General features: G+C 50.0%; 2 protein-coding genes across 4 annotated transcripts in view; one reads left to right on the top strand and one right to left on the bottom strand.

Moving 5' to 3' along the window:
• Positions 1–1,057: 1,057 nt before the first annotated feature.
• ZDHHC23 (zinc finger DHHC-type palmitoyltransferase 23) lies at positions 1,058–16,263 on the top strand. 2 transcript variants are annotated; one of them, XM_054043830.1, is made up of 4 exons: positions 1,058–1,531; positions 2,453–3,163; positions 3,977–4,144; positions 15,661–16,263. In XM_054043830.1, the coding sequence occupies exons 1-4, from the start codon at positions 1,425–1,427 to the stop codon at positions 15,704–15,706; spliced, it is 1,032 nt and encodes a 343-aa protein (XP_053899805.1). In that variant the 5' UTR covers positions 1,058–1,424; the 3' UTR covers positions 15,707–16,263. The 2 variants fall into 2 exon arrangements, with proteins under 2 accessions (XP_053899805.1, XP_053899794.1); XM_054043819.1 differs by lacking the exon at positions 15,661–16,263 and adding an exon at positions 6,744–11,666.
• The window catches only part of CCDC191 (coiled-coil domain containing 191), a 48,176-nt gene continuing 40,602 nt past the window's right edge, over positions 14,307–21,880 (bottom strand). The window contains exons 13-17 of one of the 2 annotated variants that reach the window (XM_054043761.1): positions 19,840–19,941; positions 18,552–18,695; positions 17,468–17,620; positions 16,841–16,995; positions 14,307–15,431 (exon numbers count right to left, since the gene is read on the bottom strand). In XM_054043761.1, the coding sequence (XP_053899736.1) occupies positions 15,299–15,431; positions 16,841–16,995; positions 17,468–17,620; positions 18,552–18,695; positions 19,840–19,941 (687 nt within the window). In that variant the 3' untranslated portion in view covers positions 14,307–15,298. The remainder of the gene's footprint in view (positions 15,432–16,840; positions 16,996–17,467; positions 17,621–18,551; positions 18,696–19,839; positions 19,942–21,880) is intronic. The other variant, XM_054043752.1, reaches the window with a different exon arrangement.

The following is a 21,880-nucleotide window of genomic DNA, read 5'->3' as shown; positions in this document are numbered from 1 at the left end:
AATACTCTGGTTTGAGTTTCGGGCCATAGGCATTACCTACCCACCCACACTATGCTGTCACTATGAATGTCTAATGGAACCAAGAACTTCCCAGGCCTGTGTATTGAGCAGGAACGATAGTTGTAGTTGCTCCTTTCTGTTGCAGCTGCCGGGCCGTCGGATGTCTCCAGCCATCTGTTGAACAGTTTTGATTTTGCAAACTGCCCCTGGCAAGACGGTACCAGCAGGACCGTGCTGTGTCTTGCTTATCAGCTGCTATTTTGTTGGGCAGCTCCTTCCCCTTTTGAAAGGCGCAAAGTCACTAGCGGGGCCTGCAGCGGTGCGAGGATACAGCGACGTTAAACCGGAGCAAGCGTGCGTAGCACCGGCCCATCTGTTGACAGCAGCGGTAGCGTCCACCCGCGGAGTTGCACCGGGGCCACGTACCCCGCTTAGTTAAACCGATGCAACGTCTGGGGCGGGTCCTCGGCGCTGGCTCGCAGAGGAACTCGCGGCTCCTCCAGCCCGACCCGGGCTCGCTCGGCAGGAGCGGAGCGGAGCGCCCCAGCCTGGCCGGGCAAAGCTACAGCCGCGCGTGCGGCGCTGTCCGGGTACCGGCCGGGGCAGGGAGCACGCGCGCGGCCGGCTCTGTGACGTAGCGTCTGCACAGCGTTCTGTGCCAGGCTGCGCCCCCACCTGTCGCCGCCCTCCTCGCCCTTTAAGCCGGCGGCCTCTGCCGTGGCGTCATGGCTGGCCCCGCCCCGCCCGTGTCGGCATTGGGCCGTCCCGGCTGACGTTGCATGGGAGGCGAGGCTGTGCGGAAGCGGTAGGGCCGAGGCGAGGGAGCAGCGGGTGCAGGTGGCGGCGCGGGGGGCGGGCGCTGCTGTAGCCCACCCTCAGCCGGGAGGGGCGGCGGGGCGCGCCCCGCTCACGTGAGGTGAGTGACGGGGGTGAGCGCCTGCGGGGGGCGTAGCCAATCACAGCTGCTCTCCTGAGGGAGGGGGGTCGGGGTGTGCGGGGCGAGTGGGGCGCGGGAGGAGGGGGGCTCGGGCGGAACAGGGCTGGTGGGTGTGCGGGGCCGGGGCAGGACGGGCTGAGCAGCTGGGTGGGCTCAGGGGGCACCTGGGACCCCACATTCTCCCTCCGACGGGCTGGCCCGAGCCAGAGCAGTGGGGCCCCGGGGCTGCTGGTCTAAGCCAGGGAGCAGATGAGTTGCCCCTGAAGCCCCGCGCCTGGCCCCGCAGCCCCTTTTCAACTCACGTCTTGCTTTTGTGTCAGAAAGAGCCGGCTCCTAACTTCGGCAGTGCCGGGATAGCCGGGTCCCTGGACCCTTCCCCGCGGGAGTCTCCATCTCATGCTGGCCAGGGCAAGCGGGAGCCACAGTTGCCTGAGGAATCAGCTGCAGGAAACCCGGGAAAAGGAGGGAAAAGGTCGAAGGGTCCGAGATGGAGGAGCCGCTCTGCTGCTGCGAGTACATTGACCGGACGGGGGAAAAGAACCATCTAGTGGCCTGTTTCTGTGACTGCGAGGACCTCGATGAGGGCTGTGAAAGGTAAAGAGCCTGGTCTTTAATCTGCCTTCACATAGGGGGGCTCATACCACGCTCATGACCATGGTATCTTGAGTGTCTCCCCCCCACCCCCGCCAGCTTCTTTAGAATGGGGCACTGTGTGGTCAGGCTCAGCTTTGGAAACCCACTCTACACATTTGGCACTTTTAAACATCTCCCTGTCCGATAGGAGTGGTTGTCTGTGCCAGTTGACAAGTGCCTGGCCATTTCGGGAATGTCAAAAGCCTTCTGCCCAGTTAGGATAAAGGCTGGGGCAATAGAGCTGGCTGGGAATTTCCAGGCAAAACAGGATTTCATCAGAAAATTCTCATTTGTCAAACCCAAAATGTTTTGTGGAAACCTACTGGGTTCAAAGAACTTTCACTGAACCACAGGCAGGGTTGCTGCCTGCCTGGTTTCCTGCCAGCTCGCATGCAGGGCTGCTAGAGACCCAGGACTTCCAGGGTCTGCAGCATTAGGGTAAGTGCCACAGTGTGGACTGCCCCAGAGCCAGAGATCTGTGGACACCCAGACTTGATTCTTGTCAGTTTCACAGCTGCTATTCAGCTGGTTTCTGAATCAGGGCTAGATTTTGTTGAAGTGGGTAGATGGAATCACAGAAGTTAGAGAGCGTAAAGGCCTAATATTATTAATAGAATAACCTTGCATGGGACTTTAGAGATTTCTTTAAAAAGGCACAGTTCCTGTCCCAGAAAGATTACAGGCTACATCACATGGGCATAGAATAGGAAGAGGCTAAAGAAATGGGAAGGGAAATGGGGAGTGAAAGTCAATGTGATTGATGTGAAGTGATTGAATCTTGTGGGTTCTGATGGATTGTAAGGAGAGATTGAACTAAGAGGGGAGCAAACAGCACAGAAGTGTCTCATGTATGAGAGCAAAATCTGTGCTTTTCCCTAACAGGTGGCTGACGTGCAAATCTTTGCCCCCGGGGACTTTAGAGAGAATTGCAGACACCATTTTGGATCGCTTCCGCATTCCCTGGCTTAAGGGGGCCATAAAGATCAATATCGCCCTGCTCCCACCACTCGTCCTGCTGCCAGTCTTCCTCCACGTAGCAGCTCTGCACTTCCTGTTGGCACTTGTTATTCTGACATCCCTTCCTGTGGTGGTGCTGTGGTACTACTACCTCACACACAGGAGGAAGGGACGGACTCTCTTCTTTTTGAGCCTGGGACTGTTCTCTCTGGGGTACATGTATTATGTGTTTCTCCGGGAAGTGGTTCCGCGAGGCCATGTGGGGTACACGCAGGTGGTTATTCTCACCTGTGGGCTAATTCTCATGCTTGTGGCCCTGTCTCAAGCCAAGAGAGACCCTGGCTACCTTGCCAGCCAAATGAGCAATGACAAATCACCATGCCAAGGCAGCAATGGCTTGCCAAACAGGAAAGTCCTGGGGAGCTCCAATGGGCTTCATGGAGCGGCTGTGTCTGGCATTGCCAGCTGTCATGCTAAGAACGATGATGCCAAGGGCTATTCCAGAATGTTGGCCGAGGGACTAGACAAAGCAAAGGAGGACTGGTGCACCAAATGTCAGCTGATTAGGCCACCTCGGGCTGGACATTGCCGGTTGTGTGGCATATGTGTAAGGAGACTGGACCATCACTGTGTCTGGTAGGTGCCACAGACTTCTGAGGTTGTTATTTAAGGTTAAAGAAGTTGTTGCTCTTTGATCCAGATGCTACCAAATAGGGCTACCACTTGGATTTGGTGCCTTTCCTCTTGGTACAGAGAGCTGTCATTTGTCCTAAGTAGGGTGACCTGATAACTAGCCAACTCTGGTGTCGGAGATCTGTTTCAAGACCAGTTTTTGGTCTCTGGGCCCCTACTCTGTCTGCAATGACAGTTTTAGGGAAATTTCCCACTGTGATTGTAGAACCAGTACAGTTCTACTGAGGGGAGTGCTAGTGATGTAAGAAAGGGCTCAGGTTTTTTACCACCATGATGTTTAAACGTGCTCCAAGGAGGTATAAATGTTGTGATACACTAGCACTCCTGCAATTGCTTCCACGACTGGAGCTGCACTGGTGCTACAACAGCAGGGGGAGAGTCCCTAAAATTACCAGTGTAAATGCAGCCCGAGATCCCAGGGATGGTGGTGTGCAGCCATATCAAGCAAGGAGACATCATCTTTCTTAGGCTTTTAGGAAAGGCTAAGAGCCTTCCAGCAGGCAATCGACAGGATGCGGGAGGCTCTCCCAGAGCTATATTGATACTGGCAGCATCTGAATATGCTGTTTTTACATTTCCTTCAGTATTGGCCTAAACTACTAGCCTGTGCCCTTGAGTGGATTTTTGTGCACTGTGGTAAGTGTATTATACAGACACACCTTGGAGCCAAATTCTCTGCCAGTCAAGGGAGAGAGAGACACTTTTTTCTTTACTTAAAAAAAAAAAAAGTTTTATAAAATGTTCTTTCCTTTGGAGGATTAACAACTGCGTAGGGGAGCGGAACCACCGAGCCTTTATCCTTGCGCTATCACTCTTCCTGCTCACCTCCGTTTACGGAATTACACTGACCCTGGACACCATCTGTAGGGGCCAAAATATGTTCATAGCGCTGTTCTACTGTCCAGAGACCTATGCAGACTACAGGTGAGAAATCTTCTCGGGGACAGGGCAAGGGGTGGGGACCTGGGTCCTTCCTCAGAGGTCAGATCATGTAGCTCAGTTCCCACCTGTTATTTGCTTCCAGTTCCGGAGGCCCCAGTCCATCTCCTGTGGCCTGCATTGTGCCTGACAAACAATGAATTTATCCTCACAACTCCTGGGAGCCTGAGAAGTGCTGTCCCCATTCTACAGCAAGGGATGCTGAGGCACAGAGTTAGTTTCTCAAGGTCCCAGTGCGTGGCAGAGCCAGGACTGGAACTCAGTTCTCCTATGTCCCAGTCCTTTGCCTTAAACACAAGACCATCCTACCCCTCCGTGCTTGTCCCTCCTGCTCTGTCCTTTCACCTCATCCTCAGTGTATGAGTCTTCCAAACTGTAGCTTCTTCATCTGACTCCCTCCACCAATCCCTGGTGTCTGAATCCCCAGACTTCTCTTCTTACTCTCTGGCTCCCTCCAAAGACCCTCACCTGCTCCCTTCCGCTGCCTCTCCAGTGCTCAGGAGCCCTCATGTTGCCTGGCTGCATCCCACCACCCCTTCACCAGCTCTGCAGACCCTCCTTCCACCCAACTGCCTCTGTGTTGTCCCATGGTTCCAGTATTTATTTATTATCCAGTAGCACCTAGAAGCCCCCATTGGGATGGGCTCCCCTTTGGTCTAGATCCTGTACGGCTTACACAGTAGCTGACAGCCATTGCTTTGAAGAGGTTACAGTCTAAATCAGGGGTGGGCAAACTACGGCCTGTGGGCCGGATCTGGCCTGTCAGAGCTTTGGATCTGGCCCGTGGGACTGCCACCCCCATGGTGCCGTGGGGCTAAGGCAGGCTCCCTGCCTGCCCTGTCCCCGTGCCACCCCCCCAGAAGCAGCCGCCTCCACCTTCCTGTGGCCCCTGGTGAAGTGGGGGGCAGAGGGCTCTGTGCGCTGCCCTTTCCTGCAGGCACTGCCCCCTGCAGCTCCCATTGGCTGGAGGTACCCGCAGGCAAGGGCAGTGCATGGAGCCCTCTGCCGCGCCCCCATTTGCCCCCCCCCCCCCCCCCCCCGGGGCCGCAGGGACATGGTGCCGGCCACTTCTGGGAGCGGTGCGGGACCAGTGCAGGCAGGGAGTCTGCCTTAGCCCCGCTGTGCGCCTCTGCCACCCCAGAGCTGCTCAAGGAAACCTGGGCCAGAGCCTGAACTCCTCCTGCACCCCAACCCCCTGCCCTGAGCCCCCTAGTACACCTCACACCCCTTATGTGCTCCAACCCCTTGCCCTGAGCCCCTTTCTGCACACTGCACCCCCTCCCACACCCCGCACTCTCTCATGCACCCCACCCCCTGCCCTATGTTCATGGCCCTGCATGCAATTTTCCTACCCAGATGTGGTCTAAATAGACAAGGTCGGGGGTGGGGAGAAGGAATTCAATATACAAGGAAGTGGTCAGGGAGGTTGGCAGATGAAATGCCAGGTCCAAGAGTTTGGGGGGTTACTGGGTGGGGTATAGCTGGGGAGTGGCAGAGATGTAGGGAAGGAAAGAGGTTGAGTTGTAGGAGAGGAGGTGGGAGGGCAATGGAGAGGTTGGGTTTGTGACTGCAGCAGAGACCTAACCAGACCAAGCTGTTTGTCAGTCAGGACATCAATTGGTTGCCGCCATGCGGAGGTTGGCCGTCATAGTGTAGCGCTTTTTATAAGCTACCCTGAAAGCTCACCCCCTTCTACTCCCATGCAACTGGTGTGGGAGAGTGGAGGCTGTTAGTGTCTAGAGCATTTGAGTGTCTAGATCCAGTGAATAGACAGGGAATGAGGGCTGGTGGGTCCCCGACTGTGACTGTATAAGTTGAGCTCCCCTTAGAGTTTGATTGTAAACAGTGTGATCTAGTGGTTAGGGCAGAAGAATGTGAGTCAGACTTCCTGGGTCCTTTATCCAGCTTCACAGAAGATTTGCTGGTGTGACTCTGAGCATGTCACTTCACATCTCTGTGCATGAGTTTGTCCAGCTATAAAAAGGTCTTAGTGCTTGCCTCTCTCCCAGGCACAGTGACAAAAACATTAATGTTTATACGGTGCTGACCTAGAGGCTGGAACACTGGACTGAGACTCAGGAGACCCTGGTTCAAATCCTGGCTATGGTGGTGACCTCAGTTTCCCCACTTGTACAATGGGGATATTGATACTGCCCTCCCGTGTAAAGCACTTTGAGATCTACTGATGAAAAGCACTAGATGAGAGCTTAGTTTTATTATGAGGATGATTAGTCCCTAATCTGGGCCTCACTTTCCCCACCTGTAAAAGGAAGATGATACTGACTTTTGTAAAACACATGGCATTCTACTGGTGAAAAGCGCTGTACAAGAGCTGGGTATTATTATTGGAAATGTATACGCTGTGTAAGTGCTAAGCATCATTATTAGGGATGTTGTGGGGCTTTAATGTCTGTAAAACCCTTTGGGATCATCTGATGAAAGGGGCTGTTGTAGCAGATGTGGAAAGGGACAGAAGGGAGATCTGTTATCAGGGGAAATCTCTCTCTAAATCTCCGAAGCTACAGATTAAAGCAGCTGTGCCCACATTAAATGGCTTCCTTCCCATCTCTTTCCCCACTGCCAGCTCTGCTCTGTCATTCACGTGTGTGTGGTACTGTGTCATTGTAACGGCCGGGATGGGCTACATCCTCCTCATCCAGCTATTGAACATCAGCTACAACGTGACGGAGAGGGAAGCTCGGCTGGCTCTGCGGGAGGACACCGGGCGCAGGCTTCTGGGCGGGATTGTGGTAGACACGGGCAAGTATAACCGGGGCTTCCTGTACAACTGGGGCCAGTTCTTGACCCTGGGGTCACCCACTCCTCAGCGCTCTGCTGAAGACATTGTATGAACCCCCTTTCCCACTGATCGCAGTGATGTTCTGTGGAAGTGAATGGCTCCTTCCACAGGGATCCCATTGCTATTCCCTACTGACTTGGAGGCTGGGCCCATCATCGGTGTCTTAAGAGGCATTAAAGTACAGACAGCTCTCGTACACCAGAGGTCAAAAGTAGGGTGCAGAATGAATTAAGCCATATGCACCAACCGGGAGACGAAATCACACTCCTCCCCCACCTGCCTCCACACAGAGAAATTATGCAGAATTCAGCAAGATTAACAACAGCACAAGACTTTGAGAATGTGGGTACTCCACATCTGGATTTCAGAGCCAAGATAATCAAATGCCAGGCTTCAGGCCTCGGCTGGACACTGCAGGGGTCAGGACAGACTCCCCTCTCTTACCCATGTGCAGCATTTCACAAATGATGTGATGCCTTCTGCTGATGAGGCGAACTATGTGTACCAAGAGCAAGCTATTCCAAGAGACAGAATCGCAATTATAATGGACCAAGGGGAAGATGTTTAAAAGGGGCTTTGTCTCATGGTAGCTTCAAGAACCAATTAGGACCTCTCTTCTCTCTTGTGGGCATATTTTTCAATCTTCCATTCCATCCTATCCATAAAGCTGCATCAGCTGTTAGTGCTTCTCTTAAGTGCCTTTGTGAGCAGTACATGTATAGGGCTGTTTGAGGTCCTGTCCTCTCTTAGCCCTCCCCAAAGGGACTATTCCATCTGTGTGTGAGGGGGAGGACTGGTCCTGCCTCTATGTGCCAGTGATTTCTTCCCTTTTCTTCTCTGAGTTGATCCAAGGGCTTGACTCCCTTGAAATATATTTGTTCCATTAGCAATTGCTAGCATCACACAGCTGGTAAATATTTTCCAAGTAAGAAAGCTGTAAGTTCCCAAGTAGCTGTTACTCATTCTGGGGCAGTGGCCCAGGTGGGAAGTAAATAGACCCTTGTCTGCTGCTGCTACTGGCTTGTGATACCCCTCCCTGTGATGAGAGAGGAATAATAGTACTCCTGGGAGATGGCTCACAGCTGAAGTACAGCTGCCCAGATCTCTCTTCCCGCAATCATTGAGAATGTGCTCTACCCCCAGTAGACCTGTTTCTCAAAGGAACTGGAGAGGCAAGATTCCACTCGGAGGCCTGGGGATGAGCGGAGGGTTTGTTGGCCTCACAGAAGACTGATGAATGAAAATGTTGGTTGCCGTGTTGTATAGTCAGGATATTAGAGAGACAAGGTGAGTGAGGTAATATCTTATTGGATCATCTTCTCTTTGGTGAGAGAGACAAGCTTTCAAGCTCATGTGACCTGAAGAAGAGCTCTGTGGAAGCTCAAAACCATGCCTTTCACCAACAGAAGTTGATCCAATGAAAAATATTACCTCCCCCACTGTGTCTCGCAAATGAAACTGTTGGCGGGGGTTACAGTGGGGTTGCTAGAGGCCCATGAGGACTGAGTGCACCTGCCTCTCAACCACACATAGGTGGGTTCCACTTTTAGCTGAAATCACAACTGATGTCATTTGGCAGATCTTATCCCAAGCCCTGTTTGTGCGTGTTGTAAACACCACTGTAATTTGATATGCCTGGCTAGATAAGCCCTGGGCTCGGAGAGCATTGGAGTATTGTAGATCTGGACTGAGATGCATAGGCTGAGCTGGGAGGAATCTCACTCTAATTATTGTGTGTCCACTCCACAAAAACAGTCACTGAGTGGCCCCCTTGGTGGCAGACAGACCAAAGACTGATTGGAGACTTGAACTCCCCTCTCCTTGCTTAGAGGTCATCTCTTTAGGGGAGGGTTGATACAGTGTATTACCAAAGAGAGAGGGGGGGGAGGAGAGATAGCAGGGCAAGCTTTCCCTCCCCATCTTACTGTACATTCAGCCCCCAGTCTGCTGGTCTGTCATCTTTCACCATCACCATACCCACTCATGATACAATGCCCAAGTTGAAGTCGATATGCCCCTCTTTGCACTGTTCTGTTGCTTGCTAAAGTGGCAACTTCTGTGCCCCAGAGCATAATTAATGAGCCTTAGGAACAGCTGTGCTTGGAGCCCAGTGACATGGAAAGAGCTGCTGAATGGTGCAGTCCCCTTTTTGTGATCACTTTAAAAGGGAGAAACCTGTCTCTAATCAGAGGGAAGGAAAGAAGAAAATCAAGAGATGTGGAGACCTCTGGCCCTTTATTATCCCCATTTCAATGAGAAAGCAGTCACATGGATCACAATAATCATGCCAGGGGATGAGCATGATGATCTGACTTCTCTGGGGACTGGAGTTATGCTCACATCAAGAGCTTGCCTCGATGCTACTTAACTGCAAATGTGTCTGTAGCAGAAATACATTTAGAGGAGCTGTGGGGAGCCTAGATGGAGGGGTTCTGTGTCATGCAGTGATCTCTCACAAACCTGTCCTGTTGGGAACTTGGAAAGGTTGAGATAATGTTGCCTTCTGGGCACAAAAAAAGCCACCAGAGGGCATGTGGTGTAGAGCACAGAACTAGGAACCAGGACCTTGGGCAAGTCACCTAACCTCTCCATGCTTCAGTTCACCCCTCTGTGAAGTGGGAATAAAACTCTGAACTAGTGTGTTTACCAGTGCCATCTAATGGATGGAATTGGAGCTGCTCAACTGCGTGTCGGGCCCAAACAGAGCTTCAAATGGTTAGAGGCCTGTGTTGTTGCCGCAGGAGGATCTGAATTCTATTCCTACTGCATGGAAGTTCTAAGTGGCCATAGAATGCACTCTGGTGGCAAATGCACTCTCTTAAATGGCCACCTTCTTGTTTACAGTCCTAGTCTTCCTCAGAGCGGATTACCTCATGAATGTCTTTGGAGGGGGAAAGCACAATGTTAACTTTTTGCTCTGTGTTTCTACAGTGCCTAGCACAATGGGGTTCTGGTCTATGACTGGGGCTCCTAGGCACTATAGCAAAATAAATACTAATAGCAGGAAGTATGACCGTGAAGAGGACAAAACAGCATGAGCTTCAGATTTACTTGGGTTTGGAGTTTCCTTTGAGTAAACTCAGTGCAACAGAAAGTCCAAGAAGGCAATGCCCCCCTTTTTCATTTCCACTGAGCATGGATTATCTCACATTCTTTGCTTTAACCTTGTCTCATTGACTAAGGGTGGGCAAACTTGCAGCAAAATGTTAAAATCCACCATAGTACTGGACATGAAGAGAGTGTCTTGGGGCTGTGAAAAAGGGATAGAGATGCAGTAAAGCAAGGCAGGCTGGTGAGGGATAGTCATGTGAGTAATGATAGATGGGGAGCATGCTGCATTTGACAGATGAGCTGCAGGGTGGGCACCCAGCTGGGTCCAACAGATGCTTAAATGTAAGCTCCTTGGGGCAGGGAGTAGCCACTTACTTGTCTGTAAATTGTCATGCATACACATAACAATGAAGAAATCATTACCATTCTGGCCCTTTAAAGGCTCTCCTGAGCAGCAGAAGAGGCATGTCTAGAGCTGGTAAAAGACTGGGTACTCTAGCAATTTTTTAAATTGTTTTTCCTGGTTTTCTGCCTCAACATTTTGAAATGTAAAAAAAAAAAGGGCGGGGGGGGGAAATAACTCAGTGGTTTGAGCATGGCCTGCAAAACCCAGGGCTGAGAGTTCAGTCCTTGAGGGGGCGATTTAGGGAACTGGGGTAAAAATCTGGGGATTGGTCCTGCTTTGAGCAGGGGGTTGGACTAGATGACCTCCTGCGGTCCCTTCCAACCCTGATATTCTGATTCTATATCCCACTCTGGTTAGCATCCTTTTTAGAGACTTTCTGTGCTATTGAGTGAGATTCACTTTACAGACCAGGAAGAATTTTAAAGGGGTAGGACTGTCCTAATACTACTAGAATTGCAGATACCAGTGTGCTTTTTGGTGAATTTAGTGAAAGCTGTTACCCAGTTAGATGCATGGTATGAGCGACAACTTGGCACTCTGCCATAACTGCCACTTGTCAATTTCGCATTCATGCTCTGGTAGACAAGTGACTTTTTTTTTTTAAGACCATTTCCTGACTCTCACCTTTACCCAAATGACTGAAGTCACTGCTGACCAAGAAATGCCAGAGATTCCAATTACATTTCAGACTCCATGCTGTAATGGTGCTTTCCCCTTCAAAATAGACTGCTTTCAAGTGTCTTAAAAAAATCATGTGCTGTAAAATTTCTTCTCTAGACAAATGAATTCTGCCTAGTGTCTTAATAATCACATGCTCTATGACTTTCTTCTCTGTATAAATGCATATTGCCTCATTAGAGCAGGATGTGTGTGTGATTATGGATGTATTTTCCCTATCTCTACTATGTTTTCAATGGAGGTATCTGCTCCCTAGAACTTTCTTCCACCACAAGGATGTTTGTCAAGTGAAAACCCTGCAAGGGACAAGGTGAGATCCTTCCTGAAATCAGGAATCTGACTTCCCAAGAGTTTACATCTTTCGGGAAATGGTTTTAATAGTAAAATGAAAAATACAGGGTCTGAAAGAAGAATTGTTTCTAACTTGATGTTTTTTTCCTAAATAAATGTGAAATGCTGTAGGTGTGAGCTTTATTAAAAGGATTGTATTGAGTGGCCACTTTGTAACATGCCCAGCATTTGCAGAGAGGTGTAATTATGAGTTCAAATAAATAAAAACTATCTATAGAGTGGTCTTGGTTAATTTATACTATGTTACAGTGCAGATGAACTGAATGCTTCCATCCAATTGTACTGGGTTACAGAGATCGGCATTTCTATTCAAATCCAGCCAGGTCAGTAGCGACTGAAAGCTACCCCCATCTAGTGGCTGTGAAATGAATTTGGATGTTGGAGGGAGTCGGCCCAATTCCCAGTGAGTAAGCAGCCATAGCACAACACCATCATCACATCTGGTATTGCCTGGTCCCATCACTCCTAGTCTCAGAGGGAAAAGGATTGAACTTCCTCAAGTGTTTCCTCATAATCTCAAGGACATGGGTTTCTACCATTCAATTCTGCATCAATTCAAGCTTTAAAGCCCTGAACTGTCCTGTTGCCAGCTGCCTGCAGCTCTATCTTGATGAGAAACTCAATGTGACCCTGCCTTTGTCATCGCACTAACTGCAATTTTACCTATACCAAGAATCCAGCCTTAGAGGGGGGAGCAGGTGAACATACCGTTCCCACATGGCAACTTCCTGACTGGTGCACGAAGACAGCCGGATGAGAGAGGATTAAAATGTTCTCTCTATAAAAAGGAAGCTGGTAACCTGAGAACGGAAGGGCCGGCTCTAATGCATCCTAGTATGTAGAGACTGCACTGGCAAGATTTCAGCGGGGGCCAGTGTGCACCAACAGGCAAACACTGCTGCTACTGTTCTATCATCACACATTAGCCAGGAATGCACCAATGAGTGGAGGGGAGTCTGCAAATTGGATTGAGGAATTGAAGCTGGCTAGGTTGGTCCTCTGCTCTTCCCCTCTGCTCATGTCCCCTATCTGCTAATCTTTCTCCAAAGGAGATCTTATCCCTTCTGCAGTGCCCACCCTCTTCCCCCATACGCAAGCGATGCCCCAACCCCCTTCCAGCTGCTGTTCTCTCTCACAATCTGACCTTACTGCTTCCAGCTGATCTCCCACCACACTCACCTATCCTCCATCCACACACTTCCAACTCCTTTCCTTTGCTAGCAAAGTGCCCACATGACTTGACAACAGTCAGGTCTGGAACCAAGATTTGGGCAACAGGCATGTCTTGCATTCCTTAGCATTTGGGAAGTAGGCTGTGGGAGGGAAAATTAGGGAATGATAGTCTTAACTTGTTAGGATAGAACTGAGAACCTGTCTGCCTGTCATGGTAGAGGGTCTGCTTTGTAACTCACCCTGCTCTCCAGTCAGTCCTTGCACCCAAGCAGGCAAAAGCCTGAGAAGAGAGGAGCCCTTGTTTCCAGCTTTGTTACAGCAGTGAGAGAGAAGCAAATTCCAGTCTCCCAACTGCCTGTCTCCATTGCTCGGGTGTTGAGAGCTGAGGACTGCTAGCAAGAATGCCCCAGCAGATAGATCTCAGCAGGCGCAGCAATCACAACTAATATAGACAGGAGACTTTTTTAAACAACTGTACTAACCAAATCCCCATGTGTAGGCTAGAGCAGCGTTTTTCAGACTTTGGGTCGTGACCCAGTACTGGGTCATGGCATGTCAGGCACTGGGTCGCTCTGGTCAGCGCTACCGACTGGGTTGTTAAAAGGCCTGTGGGCGGTGCTGCCCAGCTAAGGCAGGCTAGTGCCTACCTGCTCCGACACCGCGCTGTGCCCCAGAAGTGGCCAGCAGCGGGTCCGGCTTCTAGGCAGGGGTGCCACAGGGCTCCGTGTGCTGCCCCTGCTCCAAGCACTGGCTCTGCACTCCCATTGGCCGAGACTGGGTGGGGTGGGAGTGGTGCCTGTGGGCGAGAGTCGCATGAAGCCACTTGTCTGCCTCCGCCTAGGAGCTGGACCAGGCGGGAAGCCTGCTTTGGCACCCCTGCTGCGCCACTGACCAGAAGTCGCCCGAGGTAAGCCCGTGTCCAAACCCTGCGCCCCAGCCCTGAGCCCCCCCCCCCCAAACCCGGAGCCCCTTCCTGTGCCCTAAACCCCTCGTCTCTGGCCCCACCCCAGAGCCTGCACCCCTCAGCCCAGAGCCCTGCCCCTCCCCTGCACCCCAAACCCCTGCCCCAGCCCTAAGCCCCCGCAAACCCGGAGCCCCTCCTGCACCCCAAACCCCTCAATACCAACCCCAGAGCCTGCACCCCCAGCCCAGAGCACTGCACATCAACTCCCTGCCCCAGCCCAGAGCCCCCTCCCACATCCTGGGCCCCACCCTGCAGCCCTCAACCCCAAACCCCAATGCTCTGCCCCAGCCCTGACCCTCCCCCCCCACACCCCTCATCCCCAGCTCAGTTGGGTCACTGGCATCAACAATTTTCTTCAACTGGGTCCCCAGAAAAAAAGTTTGAAAACCAGTGGGCTAGTGCACTATTTCTTAACTCACTTGCAACCCTATGACATGTTAAGGCCTAATCTTGACTAGGATATAAAGGGGTGATGGTAGCTCATGTTAGCTAGTGTCTAGCAAACATTTTCTAAACCTCTAATCGAGACAAGGGAAGTTGTACTTCAGCATGTGCTAAACTGGTAGAATTAAATTAACCTGGGGGGAGCCCAGGCTTCAACACCACCGGTTTAGTTTATGCTAAAGTTCAGTTTGCCTTGTTCTGGACTAGAATTTTAGAAGTTATCTGATCATGGTAACTAGCTTGATCTAACTGACAATACATCTTTAAATCCTAGTCTAGACAAGGCCTATGTGTGGATACAAACAAAGGATCTGGCGGCACTAGGAACAGACTAGGAAAAATGGGGCTTTTTAAAAAATGGACCTAGTTGCCATGATTTGAAACACCACTCAGCACCAGGCGTAGATAGTTTCATGCCTATACACTTGAGTTAGCTGGTTGTGCTATAATTTAGACTCGCTGCTAGGATCGATGGTCAACCAACTAAAGGTTTTAACGGTGTTCAAGTGTCTACACAAAGTGTTATGTTTGTGTTTCAAATCCTGTTAGCTAACTCAATGGCAAAACACCTGCTTCTAAAGTTTAGCCTCCCTCTCCTCCCCCAACACAATGGTTTAGTAATAGTTACTCATGTGGGCAGGGCTTTGTGTAATGCTTAGCAGGACATGGGTTGTTCAAGGATGCAGCTATCTTTGAGGGTAAAAGGACTCCATTCATTTATTCGCAGATACAGCCACATTGTGTCAAACCACAAGGCGAGAGTACTGACAACAGAAAGGCATCCAGGGCTCTGCTCCAGCACAAAAAGGCACATTTTGGTTCTGCGCTTCCTGTCCCTTAGGGAGGAAGTACAGTGTCTCAATTCGACAGCCCTATGCTAAAGGCAGCAAAAATCCCGGGGGAGGTTTGGAAGCAAAGTTTGCATCTGGCCTGGAATTTATCCTGCCTTGATTCTCGTGCTCTAGCCCCACTCACTGCCCATCTGACGGGGTGTTGCTCTGGCATGTTCCCACGGTGGGAAAGCAGCCTAGTGGCTAGAGAGTGACGCCAACAGTCCAGTTTTCACTGTCTTCCTCAGGTTAGACTGAATGTTAAAAGTGGCGCTTGAAACACAAGTGGCCATGGGCCCTAGAACGCTCCCTTTGCCCCCACTGCACCAAACCAGGAAGAGCTCCTGTCATTCACAGGGGTGAGCTCACATCACTAGCTGAATCCTTCCACTTAGGTCCACTCTGCTCATCAAGGAGGGAGCGTTGCCCAGAGTCCTTCCTGTCATCTTCGGAAGTCAGGGAGAATTTCGGCTACTCTCTTGCGTAGCTGCTCTCTCCTTGACTCTTTCTCTCTTTCTTCCTTCATCAGTGCTGGGTACTGCCTCCAGGCCCTGAACATGGTCAGTGTTATTCTCCTTTAAAAAAGGGAGAGGGAAAGAGATAAATGGACAGAGCCATCACACATGGCCATTAAAAGCCTCCGCTCTATTCTAGAGCAGCCAGAGACCCCCCAGGATTCATCCCCTCTATTGCTACAGTCAGGGCAGTGACAGGTTAAAACTCTCCAGTGCAGGCAGTTTAATTACAGATGTCAGTCAACCCAGAATACTAACACTTTGCCCTTCTCTCTTGCCTTCCCTCCAGATTTCACTCGTCTCACTGGCAGGATTCATTAGTCAGTGTTTGCTGAGTGCTCTGAAGAGAAAGGTGTTCTATAAAGGCTAACGAGGGTCCTTGAGAAAGAGGAGGTGAAGGTGGCTTCTTCATGGGAGGCTCCCTCATGGAAGGAGTGAGAGAGAAGAGCAGCCTCATTCAGTGCAATTCAATGGCTTGCAGGCCTAGTCACTTCACTTCTAGTCTCTCTGGATTCTCCTCAAGTTCACTGTGCCTGTCACCGATAACCAGGCACCATCCCGACCTTAGCCCTGTCAATCAGGTTCAGCATTAAACTATGCAGGAGTGTGAGCTAAACTTGCACACTAAAACCAAAAACCATGTTGATTTCATTGACTCTTCCCATGAGCCAGTGATGGAGCTTGTCTGCACCGATCCCACGTTTATTACACAGCTGAAATGCCATTATAGTTAGAAGGGGGGATGGGATTTGACTTCTCTGCTTCCTGCAGTGACTTTGAGACTTAACTCTTCACTGTACTGACTATAACAAATGTCCCGCTAAACCTGCACTACAACGCAGCTATGGGAGAGTACATTGTAATCTATTCAGCTTCATTCATCATCCACAAAACAGTCAGCTGAGTTCCCACTGCAGAAATGGGTAAGAGGTAGGAAGAACCATCTGGATTCTCAGATCCCAAGTGGCGTTTGCAGCTAATCGGTTTTGGATTCATAAACTGAGCCCTTCAATCTGCAAGGTCATCAAGAAGAACAGCTCTGGAAACCCTGCAATGTTATTCCCATACACTCACTATCACTGTACTTAACATTTTTTTCTAAGCTGGCTTTTTAACAGGAGCTGTGTGGCCAGATCCACTGACTGACTCTGAAATTCTCAACCGTTCATCATCTTCTCCCTGCCCCTCCTCCAGGGAATTCAGAATTGCTGAAAAGATTAAGGACCAAAAACTTCCTTTTCCAATCTGCATGGAGCCATCTTACCTCAGATGTTCTGCACCCACTCTCAGCTCCGTGCATATTGTGAGACCAGAACATCACAAGCAAGAGTTCCCTTTCACCCGTAAGAGAACAGCAGGGTATTGTCTAAATATAGTGGGTTGAAGGGGAAAGGCCAAACACTCAAAAATGTCCCACAGGGTAGACACATGCCAAGTAAGAAGAACTCCCACTCAGGGAATATGTTTACCTATCATTGTGCTCAGCTGCGATCTTCTGCTTTTCCCATAATGCACTCTTCTCCTCGTTGAGCAGGTCAAACCATGCCCACAACAACTTCTTCTTGAGGGAGGCTGCATAGAGCCTGCTAGCTCTCTCTTCCAGAGCAGAGATAATATCCTTGTACTGGAGAATGGACAGAGGGAAAGAGGTAAGCATGTTCTCCTGGCCTCCCCACTAAACAACCACAGAAGAGTATCAAGAAAACCTCTAGTGAAGGTAATGGGCATGGGAATGAGAAAGGCAGGTAGGGAGGAGCAACAGGCAGTGGCATAAAGGGGTAATGACTGAGGGGAGCAAGAGGAGGCTTGAAAGGGTGAGAAGACGAGCAATAGGAAAGGGGAGTGATAAGGGGAGGAAGGGAGCAGAGCGGATTAAGGGGTGATGAGGATGGGGAAAAGAGAAAAAGGGGCTGAGGAGGCAAGTGACATATGTGAAAGGGAGGTCAGTGTGACACACCAGGCAGCATGCAATGTCCATGTGATGCAAGGCTCACAAGGAGCCCGTGGGTGCATGTGGTAGGCTGTGAAATTGGGTTTGGAGTGTGAGAGCAGTTGGTTGGGTTAGTAACATCCCCTCCCCTTTGGTCTGGGCTCACCTTTAACCAGCTCCTGAACCCCCTTCTGAGTAACCTGCGGGAAGAGAATTCCTCAGCCCGAGCCATCTTCTCAGCGAGGCTCTCCTGGACGTGCCGCAGCCAGGCCAGCAGGCACTTCCTTTGCAATCCCGAGCAGCGGTGCTTTTGTGCCACCTGAGCAGAGTTAGGAGGGAGAGAAAAGGGCCAGTTACCTAAATAAATATGTTGTAGGGCCGCAGCCATGGAAACTCCACTGCAAAACCACCTCGCAGCTTTAATGTAAAAGGTCCCATGACGCACCATGCCCAACTGTGCCACGCTCTACACTGGCTTGTATATGTCTTTCTGACCAAGTGGCTGATAAATTTGTGGCCTGACGAGTGAGGACTGAAAGCCCCTCATGACTGCGAGTCATTTTTGTCTTTGTATAACTGCAGATGTCCTCCTTACTCAGAATGTCACACTGATCCTTACCACACTATCAGCCTCAAATCCTGGGAGTATTGCAGGTAACTGCATGCTAATCAGAAATTATTTGCTTTCATCAGCTTTGAATTTACTGTCTTTATTTCACTGTGTGACATTTTGTTCTTGTACGCAGGAACATGGGAGCACCCGGTTGAGGTTTTGTCTGTCCTTCTTTATTTCATATACAACTACCATGTCTCCTCTTGCTCTTCTCCTTTCAGATTAAATAGTTCTAGTGTCAAATTTTCCAAAGCACTAAGGCACAGACCCTCACAGGTATTTAGGTACTTGAAATTAATTGGTGTTAGATACCTAAATACTTTGAGGATCCACTGCTGTGTGAATTTAATATTGGAAACATCCTCTGTTAAGGAAGGTTTCATAGTAGCAGCCGTCTTAGTCTGTATCCGCAAAAAGAACAGGAGTACTTGTGGCACCTTAGGGACTAAGGAAGGGTGCAGTGCCCTGCTCTTGCAGGGGGAGAGACTCAGTCAGTCCATAGTTTTTTCTATCTCCTTCTGACTTCAGAGTCCATTACCAGTTTCTCCCCCACAACCCATTTGGCTGCTGCGTCCTCCCTTTCTCTTCCCCTCTCAAGAGCCCATTTCCTCGGTTTTGTCCTCAGTAGGCATTTTACCACCATGTTTTCCTTGGCTTGGTCCCTCAGCCTCTTCCAGGGCTCCAGCCCCTTCTTTCTCAGCAGGACCTTCTTGTAATGGTCTCTGGCTTTTGCCAGGAGCTGCTGCTCTTTCTCCAGCCTTCTCTGCTTCTCCAGTTCTTTCTGCAATTCAAAGAGCAGCAGTTTAACTCATCTGGGGTGAGATGGATGGTAAGGCACATAACCACAGACAGTGAGTAGATGGGGATCCTGACCTGGCCAGAAATAGGAATCTGCAGCTTGTTTAGTTACTACCACAAGGTGGCCAAATATCTCTGACACATACAAACGCACCCGCTGCCACTGGAATGAGCCAACCATGGCTGTGTGGAGCAAGGGGAACAGTCTCCCTCAAGAAATCATGAAGGCTTGAAACCAAATGGAAGAATGACCACAGTACTAGAGAAGGTCACCCCCAACTTGTATGTCAAAGGAATGGAGAATCTAGCACATGTATACATCGGTATGGCTCTGTCTCTCAGGGGTGTGGAAAAATTCACACCCGAGAGACACACCTATACTGACCGAGCTCCCTGGGTAGCTACCGCTATGTCAACGGAATAATTCTTCCATTGACCTAGCTACAGCCTCTCGGGGGGGTTAATTATCTACACTGATGGAAGAACCCCTCCCGTCAGCATAGGAGGTGTCTACACTGAAGTGCTACAGCAGTGTTTAGGTCACTGAATGGGAGAGAGGAAGCATATCTCTGGGATTTAAAAAGCATCTTGCTGCTTGGGCTATTGCCACAGCTCATTCCCAAGCAACAGCCTTAAGGTGGCAGTTCCTGCCTGGCAGAAACTGCTGGTGTACGAGAGGAGATATTTCCATTCTTTGGGGGGAAGCTGCCACACTATAGAACTCTTTCTAGGGCTTATTTAGTTTAGGCTACATATTTGTTACTGGTGTATAAGGACATGAATGAAAAGAGCAACCCAGAACGAGGTGTGGATACAGCAGAGCCAGTCACAGTGCAGGCTTCCCCCACACCGCCTCATTGATGCACCTCAAACCTGACAAAGCATCTGCAGGGACCATCAACTGGACAATGAGTGCAGCGTCCACAACCCATTCAATCCTCGCCTCTGTTGAAACTGCCAGTAAGGGAGCATCCAACAGTGACAGTGGGTTTTATTCTGTGGACACCAGTACACTAACTGAGATCCCAAATCTTTTCATTCTGGCCACTGAACAGTTGCCAGAGGGTAATGGCTTTTGCTCTCTACCGTCGTGGTTGTGGGGCAGAGGCATGCAGTGTTCTGCGCACCAATTTCTGTTGTCTCCTCTCCTCCCGCCTCTTCTCCAGCAGGGCCTCTTTTTCAGCAGCCTCCTTCCTCTGACGCTCTTCCTCTTCAGCCTTCAGCTGCACCTTGGAAAGAAGGACATGGCTGGGATAAAACCAGATTCACCACATTTGAACGTTCACAGGAACAAAGGACATTCAGACAGAAGACCAGCAAGGTGAGAGTCCTGCCTCTAGCAGTGACCAGCAACTGTTGTGCAATGATGTACATTAGGGTGGGGAAGGACACTGCTTCCTGCAAGTGATCGCTGTACAGTCTGAAACACTGCATTTGACAACCCTTCTCTGGTACTGAATAACTTTACACATTATTGAAGGTTATCCAGCCCCCATTTCTCACTCAGCCCTGAGTTCCACAGGCTGCCTCTATGCTCTGGGATGTTCTACTTTTACTCCCACACGAAACCATCATGAAGTTAGTGTTATGGTGGCTCAATTTGTATTTCCCTGATGTGCCACGGACTCTAAAAATCAAGGAAGTTGTTCCACTGAGGCAACATTCACACCCAGCCCAGCACCATTCTCCAAGTATTCACCCTCTCCTGTCACAAACTGCCCATCTCCCAACACCTTCTGTAGCGCAATCACTTTCAATTCAACAATGCTGTCACCTTGAGCACACACATCAAAGAACCAAAAACCACACTGCCTAAGCCCTCAAGGCGTGTCAGTCACAGATGGGCAAACCTATTTGGGTACACAGTGAAACAATCTGGATTCTGGCCTGCCCACCATTTAAAACCTTCTCTACGGTTTGGGTAAGCCTCTTCTACCCACTTCCCTCCCACAGGAAGCAAAATATCATTTTCTGGAGGATCCTGATTCTGAACTAACATCGCAACCTCAGCATTATAGTAACAGTTGGTTGCATTTAAGAGGGCCCCTCTGTCAAAGGAACATCTATGACAGTTTCCAGCAGAGACTATAAACCCACGAGAGCACCTGTGATAGAAGAACCATGGAGACTGGCTTGGCCTCCTTCCATTCCACCTAACTCAGGTCCTTGGTGAGATGCTGCTTCATCTGAAAGCAGCTGGGCTCAGGATTTCATGTGGATTATCTGATCTTCTGACTTTCAGGATTTATTTCCCCTATAATAAGATAATTCACATCTAAACAACTCCCTTCCTGCCTCTAACCTTCCAGGCATTTGTTTGAAACTGGTGCCTGAGGATACACAGGTTGGAGATCCTGGAAAATACTTTCCACGGGGTAGAGTGGGGCTAACCACATTAATTACACAGACACACACATACATGGTAAATCATCCTTATTTGCTGGCAGACATTTGCTACTAAATAAAGAACTCTAGGATTTGCTGTACTGGATCAGATCAAAGGTCCGTCAAGCTCTGTGTCGTCCTGATGTTACAGAGGAAGGTAGGAAAAAAACACACACCTGGCTGCATGTAAATGGGTGGAGCAGGGGAAAAAACCCCATCTGAGCCTGTCTGTGATAACAAAAATCAGAAATCCAACCATTTTCCTTAGGTTTAAGAACCTTGTGGAGGGAGAGACGGATTGGCAGGTGAAGAGATGGTGACACTTTGGATGAGCCCAGGATTTTCAGGGACTCTCCCCGGATGCATAAGAGATTTCTTATTTCTAGGAGTGCTGAAGATGCAGCATGTTCATCCCAGGAGGAAGAGAAGCAGAGAGTCTAGTATTTCACATCACTCAATGGTGACCCATGCGGACCATTCGGTAATGGAACTGATGGGCTCTGAAGAGAATCCCACCCATTCCTCCTTGGCTGGAAGGTTAATAGGCATGATGGAGGGGCTTGGAAGAGGGGCAGAAGTGGGGGGAAATGAGTGCCTTCAGTGCTCCAGCAGGGAGGTCAATCACTCACCAGGTTGTGTGTGGGGGATGTCCTGTTGTGATAGGATTTTTTATCCGTTTTTGGGGTGTCTATCAGACACTTACCAATGGGCTCAAGTTCATCATGTAAATGAAGGAGGTGCTTTTCCCTGTACTTGACTGTGAGGGGCTTCCTTTCACAGCCA

The sequence above is a fragment of the Malaclemys terrapin genome, chromosome 1 (genome assembly GCF_027887155.1).
Source record: "Malaclemys terrapin pileata isolate rMalTer1 chromosome 1, rMalTer1.hap1, whole genome shotgun sequence".
NCBI lineage: Eukaryota > Metazoa > Chordata > Testudines > Emydidae > Malaclemys > Malaclemys terrapin.
Note: the sequence above shows the minus strand (reverse complement) of the source record. Positions and strands in the feature narration are given on the sequence as shown.

Bases quoted from the DNA above. Each gene is read 5' to 3' on its own strand.
- ZDHHC23 (XM_054043819.1), top strand. From the start codon at position 1,425: ATGGAGGAGCCGCTCTGCTGCTGCGAGTACATTGACCGGACGGGGGAA. The intron at 3,164-3,976 runs GTAGGTGCCACA...TTTCCTTTGGAG, and splicing joins CTGGACCATCACTGTGTCTG to GATTAACAACTGCGTAGGGG. The intron at 4,145-6,743 runs GTGAGAAATCTT...CCCCACTGCCAG, and splicing joins GAGACCTATGCAGACTACAG to CTCTGCTCTGTCATTCACGT.